The 22,497-nt window shown below is 43.3% G+C and overlaps 1 protein-coding gene across 2 annotated transcripts in view; it reads right to left on the minus strand.

Moving 5' to 3' along the window:
- The window catches only part of robo1 (roundabout, axon guidance receptor, homolog 1 (Drosophila)), a 251,878-nt gene that overhangs the window by 15,207 nt on the left and 214,174 nt on the right, over positions 1-22,497 (minus strand). For both annotated transcript variants that reach the window (XM_077565322.1, XM_077565323.1), the window contains 13 exons: positions 15,866-15,990; positions 15,046-15,217; positions 13,510-13,709; positions 11,029-11,110; positions 10,792-10,960; positions 10,303-10,469; positions 9,090-9,211; positions 7,138-7,369; positions 5,376-5,497; positions 3,471-3,642; positions 2,774-2,977; positions 1,662-1,688; positions 1,521-1,563 (listed from right to left, as the gene is read on the minus strand). In XM_077565322.1, coding sequence (XP_077421448.1) covers positions 1,521-1,563; positions 1,662-1,688; positions 2,774-2,977; positions 3,471-3,642; positions 5,376-5,497; positions 7,138-7,369; positions 9,090-9,211; positions 10,303-10,469; positions 10,792-10,960; positions 11,029-11,110; positions 13,510-13,709; positions 15,046-15,217; positions 15,866-15,990 — 1,837 coding nt within the window. The remainder of the gene's footprint in view (positions 1-1,520; positions 1,564-1,661; positions 1,689-2,773; positions 2,978-3,470; positions 3,643-5,375; positions 5,498-7,137; positions 7,370-9,089; positions 9,212-10,302; positions 10,470-10,791; positions 10,961-11,028; positions 11,111-13,509; positions 13,710-15,045; positions 15,218-15,865; positions 15,991-22,497) is intronic.

The following is a 22,497-nucleotide window of genomic DNA, read 5'->3' on the forward strand; positions in this document are numbered from 1 at the left end:
GGATAAAAGTCACTTGCAATCTTGCTAAATGTACAAACCGCTCGCCACAACGCACGCTCGACTGCTGAATCACATCTCAAAGTGAAAAATACAAACAAAATGTGTTGATTTTTTTTAAAGTCTGTGATTACGAAACAGGACTAATATAAGTGCCTTGATACCAATTACTACTTTCCTTTTATGCCAGGCTTTTGGCACCATCTTGTGGCATTTCAGGATATTTCAGAAAGAGCGCAAACGTTGTAAAATTGATATGAGTTTTTCAGCCACTAGTTTGGAATAGAGTCTACAGAAAAAACTAACGATAAGTCAAATTGGAATTATTGACTCAAAAATATATGAGAGATTATGGTGTGTGTGTGTGTGTGTGTTTTTGTTTGTGTGTGTTCATGCAGCTTTGCACAAGCCTTGACCTGCACTGTCTTCTTGTGTACAATATACAATTCCATCACATGACAGCGTGTGTGTGTGCTTTTGTCTTTGCTACATCGTGGGGCCCATACGGGCGTGTTTTTTCCAGGTTTAACTGCCATTGTGGGGTCCCTACAAGTTCAGACCTCTTTTTGAGGGTCAAGACTTGGTTTTAGAGTTTAGGTTTAAATTGGGTTATGGTTGAGGTTAGAATAAGGAATGGGGGGAAGGCAATCATTTTTGATGCTAGGGGTTAGGGGGCGGGGCTAGCAAATGCATCACGTCAATGAGATGCCCCCACACAAAGACAAGCGTGTTTGTGTGTCATTGTTTTGCATTGATGCAACGGCGCAGCCTGGTGGTCGCATGCGGCTCTCCACTGTTTCAGTGGCTCACTAACAGTGGACTTTCACATTCGCCCCTCCACACATTCCACACCCTCTTTCTACTGCATTAGAAAGTCACAGCACGCCCCCTGTTGAACGGATGGGGGAAGTGCAGCCTGCCCAACCCTTTTTCAGCTGAATGAAAAGGAAGGAAGCCCTTGCCAGAATGTTCAAGACAATACGTACTTCCCGCTAGTTACCGCACATAACAATGACACTTCCCACATTTAGTAGAGTGGAGAAGAAGGATAATCATCATTCAGGCATAACTTTGGTTCATTTCTCAGTGACTGGGAAATGAAACTGAAAGAGAAAATTCAAGAAACTATCTATGAAGGATTTGAAAGAAAACACATTGCACATTACATTTTTTTTTAGATGCTATTGCACACACACACATATATATATATAATTTTGTGCGTACTGTTTCCACATTTTTGTATTTTATTCATGTTTAATTCAGTTGTTTTCTTGAAAATGTCTCCCTGTATTTTAGATGGACCTTTTCCACTTTTTTTTTTTTTAAATTGAATTAATGTAGTTTTTAAAATATATATTTTTTCTTTTTCACCCATTTTGTCTTTACTGTCTTTTTTTATTAGCATTTTCCACATGGAAATGCATTTGATTAATTCTCCACTTGCTTTTAAAACTCTTGCATTTTATTTAACAACTTTAATGTTTGGTCTTTGCTCCCCGTTTGTATCTTTGAGCATTTCTTACCTTCCAGCACTGCTCACTCCTTCTCCTCCCCTTTGGTAGGCCACTGCAAACACAAAATGAGAAATACAGTTGATACCAAATCCGTGTATGCAATTGAACCCACTGGGGGTCAACTCATTTAAATGACATTCACGTGTTTACCTGTTGGTGTGAAGGTAAAGGATGGCACTGTTGGGAGAGGAAAAATGTTGAAATATACATTATTATACACTATTCTTTTAAATAACTCTTCATTGTTTGTGAGAAAGTCTGTCTGTCCGTCCGTCCATCTCATTGAAGCATGATATGCAGCAGCCACTAAGTACAGTTGAATTTAACTGTAAAGTTCGATATACATACTGTACATGTTTTTTTTTTAATTTTTAATAGCCAATTATTTACATTTATCTTTTATGTGTAATACATTTTAAGATTTTTTTTTTAAGATTCTCTCTGAACACCTCGGACCCCCGCCTGGGCCAAATGACTAACATGTTGTCATGGAAGGCGGTTAAATAAAAGTCAGGTTTCAAGATGTGTTCCAGCTTCTCATTGGCTCTTTTGAAGTGGCTGCGAGCGCCAGCGTTGATGCAACGCCGCTGGGTGCCCTGCAGGCCGCGCTACGCTTCCGCCTTTCAGCAGAGTCCAAATGAGACATCTGACATGAAGATGCTGTTGTTGTGACAATTAGAAATGCTCTTTGAGGAACAATTCAAAGCAAGGCGAAAATGGCTTCAATCCTGGGCTATAATATGACATTATAATGACTACATACATTATAATCCATGTCCTGGCTTAACCCCCGACCAGCCCGAGCCCCCGTCCCCCACCCCGCGCTGTTGCTTCATGTGGCTGCAATTTGACTCTTTTGCAAACACTCTTCTTGGCTTGCCAAAGAGCGAGGCCTCATGCAGTCCAAGTGCACAGTGAGGATGAGGACGAGGAAGATGAGGAACAATGGAACTAATTTATGCAATAAAAAACAACAACATAATAGAGATTAAAAAATAGTAATGACAATAAATATTAAAAATCAATCAATCAAAATCGACATTTAATATTTAAAGGATTTTGTTGTATTTCTTGATATAAAAATCAACACAGGCGTTGTAATGCAAGCAAATTGTGTCATATTGGGCGGGCATGACTTTGGACGGCAATGCCGATTGTGGCTGGGTGAAAACACAAGCGTAGCCTGAAATTTTGCCAAGTCACGTTGCCATCTACAGGCCTGGCATGCACACTACACATCACATCAGACGTCAGTCACTGACCTTTGCGTATGCCGGCGTAGCTGCTGGACAGTCCGTTCCGCTTCTTCCTGTGCCGGTAAAGCCAGATGCTGAAGACCAGCAGAATGATCCAGCAGGCGGTGCCGATGCCGGCGATGAAGGCCGGCTGCTTCACAACGTCGGAGATCTGCTGCGACAGGGGGTTCTGGGGGTCCGCCGCCGCCGCCGTCATTCGCCCCGACGCGTCTGAGCCACACGCAGTCAAACACGCAGCATTGTCATTTGATTGGGTTTTCAGACTCCACATGCAAGATACTGTACTGTATTGTGTTTTACTAAACCACAAAAACATGGTGCGATTGTCAACAAAGATGCGGATTGGCACAAGTAGAGGAAAATGGCTACTTTTTAAAATTTGTATTTATTATCAAAAGCTTGCCTGTAGCACTAATTTTGATTTTTGTGTGGCTGAAGTGGCAAATCCAGGTCCACAAAGTATAAAGCCTACCACAGTTTGGCTTTAGCCCCAGATGCTAGCTGCTAGTGGAGCTAGTTAGCTAGCACCTGGGGCTAAAGCCAAACTGTGGCAGGGTTTTTTACTTTCTGGACCTAAATTTGCCACCTCTGGTGTGTGGCCCAAAATTTTGTCGACATATTTTTGTGGTGGACTTATCCGACTCGGTTGACCCCCCCCCTCTCAGCCTTGCACCTAAGCGTGTCCAAGATGATTTGTACTCACCGAGTTGGAAGTAGGTGACGTCGCTCTTGACCCCGGGGCCCGCCCCGGTGCTGGCCGCCACCTCCACGCCGTAACGGACGCCCGGAGCCAGGCTGGGAATGAGCACGGAGAAGGTGGCGGCATCCACCGTGCGGTTGATGTGGTACCTGCTCTCGTTCCCCAGGCACCAAACCTAACGCAGGTGAGACAGAAGGCACGTTATGTGGAAGGAGAAACACCCGTACAGGCATACTTTGCTAGCTAATAGATAGCTAATAGCTAATACTAAGTGTGGATGTTATATTGGTTCAATATTGTGTGCATGCTAGTAGCATTGTGTTGATGCTTTATGATCCTTCTATTTCAAGAGCTTTGCTGCCATCTTGTGGCTTTGATACAACATTGCAGCCCCCTTTTTTTGGGTTGTGTCAATCCATAATTAAAGAGTTTCCGTATTTGAGGTAAGATCTGGTCCCATGCAATTAGCGGAAGTACGAGTGACGTCATGGTGAACAAGTCTGTGGAACGGCATTGAATCCATAATGGCTGCTTTGGGTGGCGCCTACATCTCGGCAGGGCATGGATATCGTGTTACAGGGAACGTTTTCAAAACACAAGGTTATGTTTCCGAACAAAGACTCAGTTTTAAAGCGCGGTAGTCATAACACGTCTCGGCCTATGGAAAACAAACCGGGGGGGGGGGGGGGGGGGTCAGTAATCAGGCCTGTAAGCCAATTAAAGCTGCTTGGAGGAGCTGTCAGCCCAAGGAAGGGTCGGGGGTGTGTGCGCCCCAACTAAGCGAAATGTAGGGGACACAAAGAGAACCATACATCCGCGTACAGACGGCGTGCTCTCGCAATGCGCGCGCGCTTCCTGGGTAGTGAAAAAGCCGGAGCCGTAAGCCATAAAATGAGTCCAAATGGCTGGAACAAACAAGCGGCTTATGCTGTTTGTTCTAAACATATAGCAACATGCTGCTAACAACATGCTAACACTTGCCAACCATTACCACAAGCATGTAATGAAATACAAAAGGAAGAATCTACTATCTGCAACCATGCACTTGCTTTTTTTTTTTTCCAACAATTATTCAAGGAGATCAAATCAAAACTAGTTTAGAGCTATAAACATACTGTATAGATTTATGTAAATACAGTACTGCAAATGAATTATTTTATAAGTAAAATCTTTCCTAAAATTTAAAAAATGTTAAATAGCAACAAAAATAATACTAATAGATTTCTTATGCATGTTGCCTTTTTTTCACAGAAAATGATATACACTGTATATATATTTTTTCTATAATATGCACCACATTTTCCTAATACAGTTCCTTCTTATCCAAATGAAGGTTGTAAATCTTCTGACATTTGATTACCAAAATTAATTGAAGTTTACATTTCAAAATATATATATCTATTAAAAAAAAAGATTTTAAATGTACTTTAATTATGTGACGCACATTGAGTTAACTTGTGTAAGAAAATACCTTGTGTAAGAATAAAGCTGCTTTGCCTAATCAAATAAAATATTTTTGGATGGATGGAAAGTTAAAAATAAAAATATGAACATATTTAAAAATATATATATATATATATTTTTTACGTAAAATCATGCATACATAACATTTGGAAGTGAGATCTTTTTAATATTTAGATTAAGCTTTATTCATTACATTTTTATTAATAATTGTTACCAACAAACTTTCCCAAAACAAACAAACCAAAATGTCAGATCAGGGTTTATTTTTAAAAACTGTGGCGGTTATTCTGATCATTACTTCCTCGCCCCACACTTACCTGGCACAGTTTGGCTTTTTCCACTAGATGGCAGTATTTCACAACAGTGTGCTCTGCTTTATTTATTTCCTGCGTAGCCGCAAAAGCATGTCTTTTGTGTCCCTGGTCTCCCCCCACGGGTTGTTACCTTGTACTCCTGGACCACCCCGTTCTGCTCCTCCTCCGGCGGCGGTTGCCAGGAGACCACGATGGCGGTGCCGTTGTCGCTGCTCTCTGTCACCGTAACCTCGCGGGGAGGCGCGCTGGGCACTGATGGGAGGTTGGGGGTGTAGACAAAGGAGGGGAAGATGTATTAGACACACCGTTGCGCTACATTGAGAGTTGGCGCTAGTCTCGCCTACTTCCAGACAACAAAGGAAGAATAGCAAAAAGGATGATGGTTAACACTCCTGGTATGTTGTAAAGGGGGGGGGGGGGGGGGGAGAAAAAGGAAAAAGAAAAAATAATGGTATGGTACCTACTCATTTGCACTATTGCGTATTTCACGTCATGCACGCCCACACATGATTTCACATCAATTTAGCAAACAAACCAAAAGCGTAGATGCGCGTTTCATCCCCAATTGACTAAACAGGACGGTTCATTAATTTGGGAGTAAATTAGAGGACATTTCAAGGGAGACTTAAAATCATGACGAATGCAGGCTAAAAAGAGTGCGTGGGTGGTGCGTGACGTGAAAGCAGTCATTTTCATCAAAGGCAGCATTCAATTAGATGCAATAAAAACAAAAACACATCAGAAACAAAAACACTTTCCAGTAAACAGTGTGGCGGGCCGGCAGCCACATTTTTCCTTCTATGGCACGAATGAATAACATTCATGCATGTCATTGATGGCAACATTTGAGAATACGTAGCAAGAAATAAGAAAAACAAATACACATGCTAACATTAGCTTGCCCGTTTACGTGCCTAACGACACACACACAGTGTTGTATGAAAACGTTCTTGTGTGTACTGCAATTTTTGAACACGATCTTATGTAGACTACAATTTTGACTATGATGTTGCAATTTTATCCAAGAGGACACTAAGGGCATGCATATTTTGCATTTCTTGCTGTGTATCCTAAAATACAATATTGATATGGAAATTTTATCCTAGAAGGGACTGTGGGCCCTGGCAGCAAAGTGGATACTGTGGACTTAAGAGGCAGAGTAAACGTGTTTTTGTCATTTCTTGCTGCGTATCCTCAAGTTACAATGACTGAGCAATTTTATTCTACAAGAGATTGTGGTCTCCCACAGGAAAAAGGAGACTGTGCACACTGTGCAAAGGCAGTGCAATAGTGTAAATTAAGGTGTCTTCATTTTTGTCATTTGTTGCTGCGAAATCTCAATTACTACAATGACTTAGCAATTAGGTACAATGTATCCCAGTGGAGACTGAGGGCAGCAAAAGTATGCTGCTTCAAGAAATTAGGCTTAGTTAATGTTACTGTGTGTTTAATTTTGCAATTTCTTGCCGTGCATCCTCAAATGCTACAATAATGAGGCAATGTATCCTTGAAGAGACTGCGGGCATCTGCAGTAAAAGAGAGAGAGTGGAACCAACAGCAGAGGCAACAGTGTGTTTATTTGTGTCATTTCTTGCCAGGTATCCTCAAATGCGGCAAAGTGGAGACCGCAGAGTATAAAACTGCATCGACGGGGCCTAGCATGCTTCAATGTAGCGTGTTTGAACATAATCCCCCCCCCTCCACACACACACACCCGCCGCCACTCTGCCTGGTGTGAACAGCTGTTGTCTCCTCGCACACATGCAAGCTGCGCACATAAAAGTGTGTAAACAAGAAAACGCGTGTGCACGCATGCCAGTGCTAAAGCGCTAATGCAAACACACAAACACGGACACACACAGCAAGTACAATAGAGTCGCACACGCACACACCTTCCTCCAGGGTCCGTCCGATTTTCACATCGCTGTCGGTACCCTGGAATTCGTTGAAGAAGGGGCGCACTTTGAACTCGTAGGTGACGCCCTTGCGCAGGTGCGGCACCACGGCGCTGTCCTCGCCGGGCGTGCGCACCTCGAACGTGGCCCAGTCGCCGCGCGGTTGCCCCTCGGGTGACAGCCGGTACATCACCTTGTAGCCCTGGATATACTGGGACTGTTGCTCCACCTGGTGGACGGTGGCAAAACGCAGCGTCGTTAGCTTCGGATGCTTAAGAACAGTGGTGAAAAGTTAGGTTAGGTGGAATTGGGAGTTTTATCGAAAAGGAGATTAAGGGGAGCCAGAAAGTGAGCCCGTGGCAGCAAAGCGGAGACTGTGGATTGTAATGCTGTGGAGTCTACAGCTAAAGTGTATGCTAATGTTAGCGTGCATGTTGGTTTTTGTCATGCTTGCCACAAATGTAACAACATTATCCAAGCGGAGACTAAGGACAGGCCAAATATAATATATTGCAGCTTCCAGAGCTAAGGCACAGGATAAATGAATGTTATTGCGCGTTGTGTATCCTAAACTGTTACAATAACGTATCAATTTTATCCTAGAAGAGATTGCGGGCCACTGTGGAGTCTGTTGTGATGAACGTCAAAAGTGACATCAAAGGTAAACGTTTGTGTTGAGTGTTGTCTTTTCTTGAAAAGTATCCTCAAATGCTAGAGATTTATCCAACTGGACACTAAGGGCAGATGAAATATATTACTGCACTTTGCAGAGCTAAAGCAAATGGCAAATTAACATTGTTGTGTGTGTTTATTTATGTAATTTCTGCCGTGCATCCACAAATGTTCCAATAATGTAACAATTTTATCCTAGAAGAGACTGTGGGACATTGCAGCAATGTAGAGCTGGTGGACTCCAAAGCAAAAGAATGATTACAGTGTAAACTAAGGTCAAATAGTTCATATTAATGCTATTAAGTCAAGGTTTAAACATTGCATGTGCATTTTGTCATTTCTTGCCGCATGCTCAAAGATTATAATCAGTGCTGCAGCAAATGGAGACTGCGGAGTATAATCCAGCATTTTCCAGAGGTAAAGCACAGCAGAAGAGTTAAGTTGGTTACGTCACTGGTATGGCCCGGACTCTAGCCCTTGGCAACTTTCGGATGGAAAAGGATCCTCAGTTGCACAGTAGCATCACTCGAACCGCAACGCGCTCGCTCACCTAAGAGTCAGTCGCAAGTTGTCAGGCGGCCATTTTCGACTCTCTGTCAATTTGCTCGCCTTTGGCACGATGCGGACATTTGTACAAACCGCACGATGAGGTCATTGACCAGAGGTTCCGGGAAGTCTGCAGCTGGTTAGAGCGGGATCAGCCCGTGACGGAGTGCTTCATCGCACCGGTAGGGATTAGGAGTTAAGGGCTGAGCTAAACTGAGCTAAATAGGCTAGGCTAGGCTAGGAAAACTCGCAAGTATCTGTTAGTTGAATTAAGGCAGCTTTACGATGCAGCGTAACCACCGAGCTAATATCCTCGTAAGTCCCGGCGGAAGGTGAACAGCTCAGCTTTTAAATGTTTTTTTTTAATATATATATAAAATAAGCTGCCAGCTCAGGTGGTTATGATTAGCCCACAAGCGTAAAACCAAGTGAAATATAACGGCAATAAATTGGCACATTGGAAAAAAGTGAAGCCGTGGAAAACATTGTGCTGCTTCAAACACTCATGTTATGTGGCGGGTCAAAATGAGCCGGCAAGAAAAAATAGCCGGACGATTGCATTTTCTTCAATATGACCTACACTACGTACGATGTATTTTCGGCGTCTGCAAGCCATTTTTGACTGAAGGGCCAGAAAGTTGTCCGCCTCCTTCCTCGTCACTCGCATGATTTTCTTTTCAATCCGAGAGGGCGTCACCAACGGGCAACGCGCACCAAGCGGGCGCACTCACCGTCCACTGCACCCTGACGGAGGACGAGGACAGGATGGTGGGGTTGTGCAGATGGATCAGCACCTCGCCCAGCTCCCTCTGGATTTGATGGTGGTCCACGCCCTGGCTGGTTGGGGGGATGTCTGCGGGCAAACCGGGTCAAAGAGTTCATGTTACGGAGCTAGAAGCAGGGATGCTTATTTGCACCTGAGTCCAAGTGGAATGCATTAAACATCCAGATTGTTTTTACACATGCTTTTCATTTTGTTACTGCCAGCACACAAACCCAAAACATTCATGAGCTTTTGCTCTTCCATTTGGCATCGTTTGAAAAAGAAGACAATTTAAAAATCTGATCTTTTTAATGTCGATCACAATCAGTGAAAAATCGGTTGATCAGTCTTGATTGATTGGGTCAACTCATGTTAGCATGGTGATGCCAATGCCTCAACTTATTAGCTTGTTGCTCGGTTGATTTTTTTCTCTCTTTGAAATGTTATCCAAATGGAGACTGTGGGCAGCAAGAAAATGGGACATGGCAGTTAAGACTGTGGACGACAATACTGCAACATCTAGATCTCCGGCAAAAGGCAAGCTAACATCAACATGTGTGTTTGTGTCAATCTTATCCTGTGGGCAACTGCAGCGGAGTGGAGACTGTGGAGTAAAACACAAGCTAACGTTAGCGTGTGTATTTAAAAAAAAAAATTCTTCCTGTGTTTTCTCAAATGTTACCATAACACAGAAATGTTATCCAAGAGGAGACTGTGGGCAGCAAGAAAATGGGACATGGCAGTAGAGTGGAGACCGTGGAGTAAAATCCTGAACAAAACAAGCTAACATTAGCATGTGCATTTAATTCTTTTATTTTCCCTTCCTGTGTTTTCTCAAATGTTTCAATGACACAGTAATGTTATCCAAGAGGAGACTGTGGGCAGCGAAAAATCTGAGTACTGCAGCAAAGTGAAGCACAATACTGAAGGATTCAGAATGATAACAAAAGTGTAGCTAACATCAGTATGTGTATATTTTTTTCTCAATTCTTGTCATTTGGGCGACTGCAGCTAAGTGGAGACTCTGGAGAACAATACTGCAGAGTTGATAAGTTCCTGTTGGCATGTTTTTTTTTTTTATTGTAATGACTTCCCATGTACTCCCAAATATTACAACGACACAACATGAGGACACTGAGGGCAGGAGAAACGGGAAAAGTGGAGATTGTGGAGTAGCTTACCTTGCGTTTTCACAGCATCAGTGATTAGACTGGGGTCGCTCAGTCCGTAGGCGTTGGCTGCCCTCACCAGGAAGAGGTAGACGGCGCTGGGCCTCAAACCCTTCAAGACAAACGATTCCGTTTTGACGTGTTCCGCCAGCGTCTGCCAGCTGCTCCCCGACGCGTGACTGCGCACACGCAACATGCACACGGAAGGGGGAAAAAATGACGTTTTATAATGTTTAATAATGATATAATGTTATCATATATATTTGAAAAAAAATGTTACATTTGCAAATACATCCTTAATTTTGTGAGAATCCATTTTGTGTCATATTTCAATTTTATGAGAAGCCAAAACATGCTCTTTTTTTTTTTGTGGATGTTTTTGTGGATGTTGGAGATACAAGCTCTAATTTTGCAAGATCGTTTTTCTGATTTGTTTCATTATTTGTAAATGTAATGAATATATCATAGCAAGTGTGGAAGGCGCGTGGCGGAGGCGTTTACCTAAAAGCTTCAATGACGTAGGAGGTGGGCGTGGCCCCGGCGTTCAGGTTGGGCTTCCAGGACAGTGTGACGGACGTGCGGCTGACGTCGGTCACGTCGGGTTTGGAGGGCGCGCTGGGGATGAGGTTGGGGTCGGTGGGTCTGTTGGGCTGCACGGGAGCTCCGAATTCTGATGGGATGACAAAAGACCGCCGTGGTTTTCCCCCGCCTGTGCTGATTTTCACGGAGGAGCTTTACCTTGCACTTGCAGATGAGCTTTCCACGAGGCCTCGCCCCCGGGCGTGGAGGCGATGCAGGTGTAGGAGCCCGAGTCGCTGAGCTGCAAGAAGACATTTGGGAGGAAATACAAATGATTTGTTCGTGGCTGACACGTTGTCCTGTTGCCCCCCCCAAGCTGGCTGTCTGTCTGTCTGCTGTCATTTCCTGATCATCTCGCCATCGTGTCTTTGCTGCAAGGTTGAGCGGCAGACGCCAAATGGCAAAAGGAGCACAGACTAATTGGAGGCGCCCACATTTTTTCCATCTTAGTAGGCCCCTCCCCCACCCCCTTTAAACTGTACTGGGAGGTGAACAGATGTGATTTGGTCTGTTTAAAGCCAGCAGCTATTTCCATTAGCTTCATCTTTTTCTTTTTCTTTTTAAATCATGCAGTTTAGTTTGTTAGCAAATACATAATGTCATTTGCACACTCATTTTGGCTTATGTTGATAAAGCACTGTTTTTACTGATGAAATGCATAAATACATGTAATGAAATGATGAATACATGTAAACACAATGAATATACAATACATGTAATGTTTATAAATATCGGCAGATTACGCAGTATGAGTACAGTTGAGCAGCTATTAGCAGGGTTTTACCCCCCAAAAATTCTTCAAAAACCCTGCCACGGTTTGGCTTTAGCCCCTGCTAACTAGCTAGCTCTAGCTCTAGCTAGCTAGCTAGCATCAGGGGCTAAAGCCAAACTGTGCCACAGTTTGGCTTTAGCCCCTGCTAACTAGCGAGCTCTAGCTAGCTAGCTAGCATCAGGGGCTAAAGCCAAACTGTGGCAGGGTTTTTACTTTCTGGACATGGATTTGCCACATCTCAAAATAATATTTTCATTGTGTTGTATACTGTACATGATTTTGACTATACTGGGGAATATTTTTTGTATTCATCATTAAAATTATTATTTAGGATTTAACACTAGCAGTTTTATTTATATGATTACATATGTTTCTGTTGACACAAAAGAGCAGTTTAAGCCGCGACAGAGTTTGTCCATACTGTCACAGCAGTATGTATATATCTAAAAATCCAAAAAAAGGAAAGAAATTCTAAAGATTTTTTTTTTTTAATCAGTAATTATTCAAATCTGTTTGATGGTTAGAACACTAACTCACAAAAATGTTGCCCAAGCCATCATACGCTAGTTGCAGCACACACAGGAAGAAAAAAGAAAAGAAAAAATAAATCGTATAAAAAAATACATTGTGATGATGTTTTTTTTTTGTTTGCATTGAGCTTGACTAAATGGTTTAACAGGAGGAAATTCACGGCTGTCTGGCTTTACAAAACAATAGATGACACGTACAGTATGTGCGATTGCGGCTGACTGCATTGATGAAATCAATTGGCTCATACGTCATAAATTGTGTGACATCTTTGTTAATGGGAAGTGCTGGCGCTTACATGGGGAGAAAAAGGGGGTCCCGCAGTACCCCCCCCCCCCCCCCCAAATAAAAATCCGCCTGCATTGCTTTCACCGCAGGTCCACTCGCTGTGCAATCTTGCAAACCACAAGCCACGCCAACAGTCATCACCGCACAACAAACTGACGCGAACTCTGACCCCGTGACAAGGAGGGAACACACCTCCAGCCCCCTCAAGCCTCACTCACACACGCACGCACACACAACTTCACACAAAAGCCTCCACCTGACAGCCAGCGTGACGATTGAGTGGCGGCCCGCTGAGGTGTTATTTGCAAACCTGCGGGGATGGGATTAGCCCCCCCACAACCTCATGGAGGGAGACCAACAACAACTCGGGTGTCAAGCTTGCACATTAGTGACGACACTCTAAAAACTGTTGGGTCAAAAGTAACCCAATTATGGATCAAAAATGGACCAGTTCACTTTATGGGTTGTTTGATACGAAATTCCTTTTTTTGGGGAAAAAAAGAAAAGAAAAAAAGAAAAACAACCCTTGGAATGTTGGGTCAAATTGACTCAAGTCAAGTTTTTATTTATTTGTTTTGTAGAAAGTGGACCAAATTTTGACCAAAAGTTGGGTCAAATTGGATCTGGCCCAACTTTTATACAAAAAGATCCTTTATTTTATTTGTCGGGGGGGAAAAATAAACAAATTATTATGGGTAAATAAATAAATAAATAAATAATAAATACATAATAAATGTAAAAATATATAATAATAAATAAATATTAATACAAATAAATAATAAAATAATAATATATATATATATTTTTTAATAATTAAAAAGGGCATCTGGAGACGGTGAGTCTCATCAAAGAAAACGACTCTTGAATTGATGTCCATCGTGGTCATTGATGCAAAACTCTGACATTCAAATTCACCCGTATGGAAAAACAGCTTTTGAATAGCTGCCCGACTGTAGCAAGTGATGTGCAATTTTCACCTCATGACTCAAAAAGACCCCCCCCAAAAATTGCCCCCCGTAGTGCCAAGTTTGAGCTCCAGCGTGCCGTCTGACCTTGGCGTAGCGTATCTGCAGGGCGCCCGTGTCCATCTGCTTGACCCGCGAGTCGTGGGTGGACACCAGCACGCCGTCCTTCCTCCACAGGATGGTGGGACCGCCCGACGCCGCGCAGCTGAGGACCACCGTGCCGTCCACCGCCACCGTCTGATTGGTCGGGCCCTGTCGGATGACCGGCGGCGGGCGGTCTGACACCACTGCGGAACCAAAGAACAAAAACAAGGGTAATTATGTGTCCAAATGGAAAATGTGGTGGTGGGGGGTGGGGTGGGGTCGGGGGGGTTGGTGTTGATGTTGTGCAGCGGGGGACACAATAATTACATCCAAAGCTTTTGTGCGTGCAAAGGCACAAAAGGTAGCGAAGGTCTGACAAGCAGCATGAGCGCGTGGGAGATGATGAAACCGAGCCAATCTGAAGAACTGGAAGCAATTTTCTAATCATTCCGCAGCAGGTGGACGCCGTATAAAAAACATAAACAGCTCAATTAAAAACAAACAGCCTCAGATGTGAAACGTGCAATTTTACATCACGAGGTAGGCAGAATTCAACGGACTGGTAAGCAGGGCTGGGAATCTTTGGACACCTCACAATTCCATTCAGGGGCTATGATTCGATTATGAAACCAATATTGATCCATTTTAAATTTTTGTATATTGACGCACTTTTTTACAACACACATTTCAATTCATCTCACTAAGTATTCATTTACTTCACACACAAAAAACAAAAACTCACAATTCGGGTCAGATCACGGATTTGAATCACGGATCAGATCATTTTGGGATCAGCACCAAAAAAAGATAACTAGAACCCGAGCAAATATAGAAGACGAGAGTGATGCGGAACGCAGCGGCTAACGTTTTTGTTGTGGCAAGCGTCTATCTAATGAGGATGATTATTCATGGCTCGATTGATGACCGTTGCCTTCTGGCCTCGTGATTCATTCGCCACAAAGAGCGCGGCGGGCTGATCGCCGACGTTTGTGTTTTGCCAGGAGGACTAAAACCACTGACGGCGCCGGCGCGACCCATCATTACCTGTTGTGCGCTGGCCATCTCACTTTAATAACCGTAATTATTATCCGGAGAGAAGCACGGGCGGCGGCAGCGTGAGATGGAACGCAACGAGGAATGAGGAAGAAGAAGCTTGCGTTAGACGCAGGTTGCGTGTTTGAAACCAGCAATCGCTGCGTTGTCTTGAATAACAAGCATGAAAAAAAAAACAGATTTTGACTTGACAAATGCGCCGTATAAAAAAAAAAAAAGACTAGCAGCAAATATTGAAAATTAACAAAAATAATGCTAAAACTAATAAAAACACACACAAAATGAACCATTTTTGAAAAAAATAATACTAACAAACTCACTGTAAAAAATAATTAAATGTAACTGAATTTGAAGAAGAAGAAAAAAGTACGATTGTACGCATTTTCCAATATTTAAAAAATGTTTACAAAATGGCAATATTGTGATAAGAGCGCTAACCATGAGCGTTTTGGTCCTGAAAAACGTGAGTGGGCGGGACGCGCTTACCGTCGGTGACCTCCAGCAGCGCTTTGGTGATGACGCTTCCGGCGATGTTGAGGGCCTGGCAGCTGTAGTAGCCCACGTCGGCGCGCTCGGCCCCCGTGATGGTCAGATCCCCCGTCTGCGACACCGAGAAGCGGCTGGACGGTTGGGGCGGTTGGTAGGAGAACAGCAGGTTCTGCCGGACATTCACAAAACATTTCAGACACTCAGCTGGAACTTTTCCAATACAGTGCAACCAGTTTTTCTTCTTTTTTCTTTTTTTTTTTGCTTTATGTGGATTTTCGAGTCAACTTTTTTTCACCAATGGGAAGAAAGTGACTGTTGAAGTTTATGGTAAAACATAAAACAAAGACAATTGCACCATGTGTGTACCGTATAATGTACGGTATAACCAAACCACATACAGTAAATTTGTTTTACAAAAACCCGCTAGCTTCCCCATTGACATGCTATCACATAAACATGTAAACAAAAAACAGGCATATTAACAATATTAACAGGTATACATTCTTTATCCTCTGCGACCAATATCATTGCAGCTTACATTATGCATTTATTATACTGCCAAGTTGCATACGCCAGAGGGTGCAGCACAAAACAGTTTGCAACAATGTTAATTAATGTATGTTATTGTAGCCATTTTTCTTATTACAGAGCACGTTACAAATACTTGTTTTTTTTGGGGGGGGGGGGGCTGGAATGGAATGATGCCATCAATATTCATGCTTATTTGAGATACATGCGATTCAAGTCACAAGTACGGTAATAGAGCAAACAACTGCTATTATAGTATTAATATTAAAAAAACAAAAATTCTGCTTACCTGACTTCGTTCCCGTTGCCAAAAAATGGCGGGCTGAGGGTTGCCGGTGGCCTCGCACTGGAAGGTGACGGTCCTGCCAACGCCGACCACCTGGTTCCTCGGTCTCACCACGAATACTGGTGGAACTGGAGAGCAGCAGGAAATCTAATTAGCCACCGTCAAACGGATTTTTTTTTTTTTACTATCCTCTATTATTTGCTGGAAAATACCCATTTTTGTGCTCAGGACATCATCTAATATGGAAATATTGTTTTGGGCCAAGCAAAAATATTGAAGTGAGGGGAGGAACTTCATTTAGTCAGCCTTGTCTAATAGAAAGGACGTTTTTGACTGCCATCTTGTGGCATCTGCAGGCAACTTTTTATTCTTTGCTATTCAGGCCGGGCTCGGTCCCGATCTTCCCAGCAACGGGAAGTGCGACTGTCGTTAACAAAAACCGTGCAGCTCATCTTTGAAAAATATTTCTTTCTGTTGCTTTTTTCTGTGTACTTCATTTCTGAAAAAAAGAGAAGGATTTATTTAATTTAACAGTTTCCTTAAAATAAAAGAATCAAGCAAGCTGCAGTAACCGATCTGATCGGCTGGATCGGGACCGGATAATTTAACATTTGATGCAAAAATCGCTGATCGGCTGTAATGCCTTAATTTTCCCCGATCGATCAATGACGACATTGATCAGCTCCACGCTACATGTTATATTTAATGTTTCTCAGCATTTTATTTATTTATTTTCTTTTTCATACATTTCAATTGCCGTTAATTATATGCGGTTTTTTGGCGGTTGACTGGAAAGTAAATACACTTTTTTGAAATCGTTATATTGCTGCATTTCCCGATTGGACAGATTGACAGTTATTACTAGCTAGCTCCTTAGCAGGTAAACAACACCAATGGAGCTAGCTATTCAGGCTAGCTAGCAGCTGGGGCTAAAGCCAAACTGTGGCTTAGATTTGCCACCTCTGAATATAATATTTTCAATGTGTTGTATACAGTACATCATTTTGACTATACTGGGGAATATTTTTTGTATTCATTATTAAAATGATTACTTATAATTTAAAACTAACAGTTTTATTTACATGATTACATATGTTAACGTCGACACAAACGAAAGCGGTTTAAGCAGCAACAGAGTTTGTCACAGCAAATTGTTGTGTTTACAATTATTAGCACTAACTTGCTAACGTAAACTGTGTAAAGCTAAACGCTGCAAATAGGCATGTAATACAAACAAGGAAGGTTATCCAGCCGCCATCTCATTTGCATGGACGAGGGCTCGGAGCATTGAAATTTACATGGAAATGGTTTGGGGGGGGGGGGGGGGGCGCAACACGTTTTAACCATCTGCTACGCGCCAACAGCCTCCAATAGGGCGTCGACGCTCATGCATCTTCATGACAACGTGAACGGCTGCGGCATCAGCACATTCGACCTTCTCGTGAGGAGACGCGCACTAGTTAGCATCCGGCTGCAGCCGAACATTTGCCGCGGACTAACGTGTTAATCATTCGTACGGCGAGGCTTCGCAAAAAAGCAATTGCAAAGCTGTCGTTTGAAATAAAGCCGTCATTTGTCCGCAAATTAGACGCGTTGTTTGGAAATGCATTGAAAAGGGGACAACAAGAGAAAAAGAAATAAGACACTTTTACCTTGGAGGCCCAAAAACCAGTCCTTGCTTTCTTTCTTTTTTTTCCCCCTTTTTTTTTTTACCCATTTGTCATGATTGGCGTGTGGAGTGGTGATGGGAGGAGGATGGATGGGGGGAGGGTGCGTGTGGGTGGAGTGGCGACAGCTTCCTGTCTCGGGTGACGGGTGACAAGTCAACTTACCAGACACGACTAAAAAAAAGAAAGAAAAAAAGACAACAACACAAAACCTCAATGAACGACGTCAAAACAAGGTGATGTCAATGGGCACAAATGCAAGATTGGCATTTTAAGTCAATAAAACACAAAACATATTTCACTGTTGGACAGTACAGGCAACATATGAACTCTCCTTATGAGACTGTTATGATATTAAAAGCAGCACAACTCAGTCCAAAAAAACAAACATGGCTTACTTTGTGCCGCTCAGCCAATGGAAGTGAACCCGTGACAATAAAATGAAAAATCTCTTTGTCACTGTTGTTATTATGTACAAAAACATATTGTGACATTTGGATACAGTTCCATCCCTACTTTAACGATAGAAATATACAGTATAAACGTATAAAATGCTTGAAAACGGCATTCAAATCTTTTTAAACAATGTGGGAAAAAAGATGAAAACTTTTTAAAATATACCTAAAAACAAGTTTAGGCGTCGATAACAGGAGAGTTGAAGGCATAGCCAAGAACATTTCATACACAAGGACACAAGAAATATTTTGGATTATGGAAAAGCAAAGGACAAAATGATGGCACATTCCCCAACCAAACGCCATCAACGCCTCCCAGAACGGAGAGACGGTCACCGATACGAGCCGGGTCCATAAAAACGCAAGGTGAATGTTAACTTGCCACTTCCAGGGTCATAAATCTTCCACAGTCGATGGCTGGCCTTATCTAATCTATGTGCTCCCACGGAAACATAAACGCTGTCAGTCGGAGTAATGATCTCAGCCCACCCCGCCTGCCGCCCCCACCCCCCCCCCCCCCCCCCCCCCCCTGCGCCTTTGACTCATTTGTGCCCTTTAAAAATGCAGATTTACATGAAGACATCCATTATTATCCATCAGGAAAGCCTTCAATCTCGCAACTGCCCACCCGACAACGGCACGCGCACGTCTCAGCTTTTAATCAGGTAACCCTTCGTCGACATCCGGCGGCGCTGTTGGCTTTCTGCTAACGTCATCAATAAACTGATCGGAAATCGAGGACGACAAAGTATCGGAGGATTTATGCCGGCTTCTCGTAGTAACCAATCTTTATAATGACGTAATTGCCAGGGCTGTAATGACGAAATGAAAAAAGGAAGATGCATTACATTTTCAAATAAATGAAATGTTCTCAAATATTTACATAACATTATTCGTCTGTATTGCAGACTAATAATTCATCAATGTATGTATGCTATATCTCTTTAGGAAACGCAACAGTTGATCTTCTTTATAATAAACAAACGATAAACAAGAGTAAGAAATTCCGTGTGACGTCCACTTGCCAGAGGCTGCACTTGCTTGTTACGGGTTTGACTTCCTGTCCGTGACTTGAAGCGCGCTATGTTCCGAAAAACCAGGCTATGAACACATAAATCGTTCCACTCGTAGCCGGGGCTGGACTGGCCATCTGGCCTACGGGGCAATGCAAACGCCTCTTTTGGGGCCCATGCAGTGCTTTTTAATGATTATTTTTCTACATTTTACCCCAAGAGACTTGCGCACAATTTAGAGGAACTAGTCCAGTTCGAATACAGATTGCAAACTGAAACATCAACAATAAACATGGGTGGCAGAACGACATGTTCGGGCGGGGGCCAGCGGGGCCTTTTTTTTTGTGCTGGTCCGGGCCTGCCCGCAGCCACGACACACGAACGCCGCGCCGCTGACGTACGTCGTCACTAATTCCGAAGCTAACATTAGCAGTTCGCAGCAGTGACTTCTCATCCCAGCCAGAGAGGAGGCGTACTCAAGACCCCCCCCGAGGCGCTGACATGGAAACGTTATTAGCGCCACATTTGGAGAATTAACAAGATTAATGGCTGCTCCCGCCGGGGATTGTTTGCGTGCGTCTGCGCCGCGCGTGAATATCAGCGTGTTGTACAGCAACAGTGAGCAAGGCGCAATGGGAGTGCGTTTGAAGGCTGAGAAAAACCATATGCACGCACGCACACGCGCGCGCACAAACTGTGTTTAAAATGTGGTCACCCAGCTGGGGTTTGGAGTGTTTTATCAACAGCATGCAAGCTGCTGACAAGAAAGTTCCTGCCTTGAAGTCGCCTTCAAGGCTCTTTAGCACGGGCAGTTGCTAACGTTGCTCGAGGGAACGCCGCTCCATTCAAAACCTTTCTCCGCCTCGACTCCAATAAAGAAGACTTACTTTGGTGAAATTTCCAACCCACTAAAATGCGTCACCTAATCTTTAAGCAGACACTCGCGACTTACTACAAGGGTCCTAACGCTGCCCAAAAGTTTCACAGTTTAAGTTAAAACAAGACTAGCCGAAAAAACTCACAAAGTTTCAAAGGTGAAAATTGGACTACTGTCAAAAACAACAAAGATAAAATAAGAGTACCGTACAAATCATAGCCGCTGCTGCTCAAGTTAAAATAAAACAAAACGCAAAATGCTTGAAAAATTGTGCCGGTTACAATAACGGTACCCTCTAAACCCCCCTGGAAGCTGAAGAAACAAATGTAACCCTAACCCTGCAAAACAACAACGTTACAACAGGTGAAAATAGGACTACACTAAAATGCTGCGCAGATTTGAATACAACCACCTTAAAACCCTTGAAAGGTGTGCAGGTTAGAGTTGAGTTGAGTTGAGTTGCTCTTGGTTGAAATAAGACGATTGTCAAAACATAGAACTTGCGGCTGTCAAAATATAACATTTCGGGAATCAAATCGCGCAGCCTCAGGTAAGAAACAAAGAAACAAAAAAAAAAACAACAACAAAAACTAAACTTAAGCCAGGTAAAATATTACTACTACTACAAGAAAAAAAAAGATGTTCAGGTATAAAATAAGTCTGCTGTAAAAAGCAAAGAAGCTGTGACAGCAAAATTGAGAATTCCGGAAATCCCCAAAAGCTGTGCTGCTAAAAAGTAAGACTACTTAAAACTACTTAAAAAGTTGCACAGGTTAAATTAGGACTAATGTAAAAACTCTAAAGGTTACGGCAGACAATAATAAAAAGAAAAGAAAAAAAGAAAAGTGCTGCAGGTTTTAAAACAAATATATTAAGAAGTCATGTAACATGAATGCCCTAAAATGTCACAAATTCCGTGTTTGTGGAAATCATCCCGTAGAAGGTCCGGTGTCGAAGTCCGCCAACTCCAACTTGCGCGTTCGCGCGTTTGCCCACTCAAAATCCAAAGTAAGAAGTCGGCACGCGGCCTCGAGCTAAAGTCTTAGCTTGACTTTCGTGGCTTTCCGCCATCAATTAAGGGGAATATTTTCCTTGACATATTTCTAAGTCCCGCGGAGGCGCAGCGGACTGCGATGCGTGTAAAACAACAATTTGCCGATTTAGCTAGTAAGGAGAGCGCCGCGCATCGAAAGAAAAACAGCCCCGCGGCAACGCTCACACACTGACGACATTGTTTCGCCGGCAGTCCGACCGTGCGCGGAGGGTGTGAAAAGCCCCCCCCCCCTTTCTGGATTCCTCTGCTGGAGCTCAAAGGGGATTTGATGTGAAGGACGCGGGTGCGCCCTGAAAATGACATTTTCTCAGGCTTCATCATATCATAAACCAAGCGAATCACGCCACTGTGGGCTCGACATTCAACCGACGTTCTCACACTGGCGGATTTACTGGATTTGGAATCCACAAGAAACATCTTAAGATGAATTCCTGCTCCCGATGGTAACAACAAAATGAGATAGAGGAATGACTCCATTTAATCCCCCAAAAGTTGAACAGGATAAAACAAGACAACCGAACTAATACCACCAACATTTGCACGGATTAAAAGAAGAAAATTGTAAATACGTTTTGTAGGTTAAAATAAGGCTTCATAAATGCCCCAAAAGTTGTGCATGTTAAAATACAGTAAGACGACAGTTACGGCACAAAAAGTTAAACTACCAAAGAAATCCCCCAAAGTTGTCCAAGTTAAAATCAGATTACGGTAATCCCCTCCAAATTCCAGTAGGTTACGATAAAACAATCGTAAATCCCCCAAGAGTTGTTCAGGTTTAAATCCATCAACCGTAAACCCCCCCAAAAGTTTCCCACGTTAAAATAAGACAAGCATAAATCCACCAAAAAAGGAGCGCATGTTAAATGACAAGAAACGATGACGAATATGTATTTAATCCAACTATGTGAGCCGATGGGAATCCAGCAGACCCCGCCGAGGACATCATCCCCGCTCGCTACCTTTACCTTCGTCCGGCCCATTTGGGGTCGCTTAGGACCTGCAATTACGGCTCTTTTCTGTGCTTCCCTGTCATTAGAAGCATGTGATTTCCAGGCGCGGGATTCCCGCCCGCTGGTCTTTCATTTGCTGGACTACGCAGCGGCCACAGCTTCCGCCGAGGATTCCGTCCTCGTCTATCAATTGGACGATGAGAGGACGCGAGTCCCAAATGTGATAAATGTGCCCAGCCTTTATTTCATCAACGTGTCTTTGTAACTTTGGAGTGGCCGAGGTTGAAAACTTTCCTCCCAGCGTGTCGAGTTTTTCACTCCCGTTAAAATACGAAGACGATTTCAGCAAGAGAGCCATTTATCGAACGGGCTCGTCGATGCCTTTCACTTCACATTCGCTAACCTTTCATCAGGGAGTACGACATGAAGCGAGCGACACGATTGGACGAGTGGACGTATTGACTCGGTATCGGCAGCCGCGGCTAATCGGACTCCCCGAGCCAATCTTAAGATTGCTGTCTGCGGAGAAAATGAAGAAATAATTGCAAAGGGCAGCCATGTGAGGATGAAGCGGACATGTTTGCAGACAGCCGGGGGGGGGGGGGGGGGGGGGGGTTGG

This window comes from Vanacampus margaritifer, chromosome 5 (genome assembly GCF_051991255.1).
Source record: "Vanacampus margaritifer isolate UIUO_Vmar chromosome 5, RoL_Vmar_1.0, whole genome shotgun sequence".
In the NCBI taxonomy this organism is placed as follows: domain Eukaryota; kingdom Metazoa; phylum Chordata; class Actinopteri; order Syngnathiformes; family Syngnathidae; genus Vanacampus; species Vanacampus margaritifer.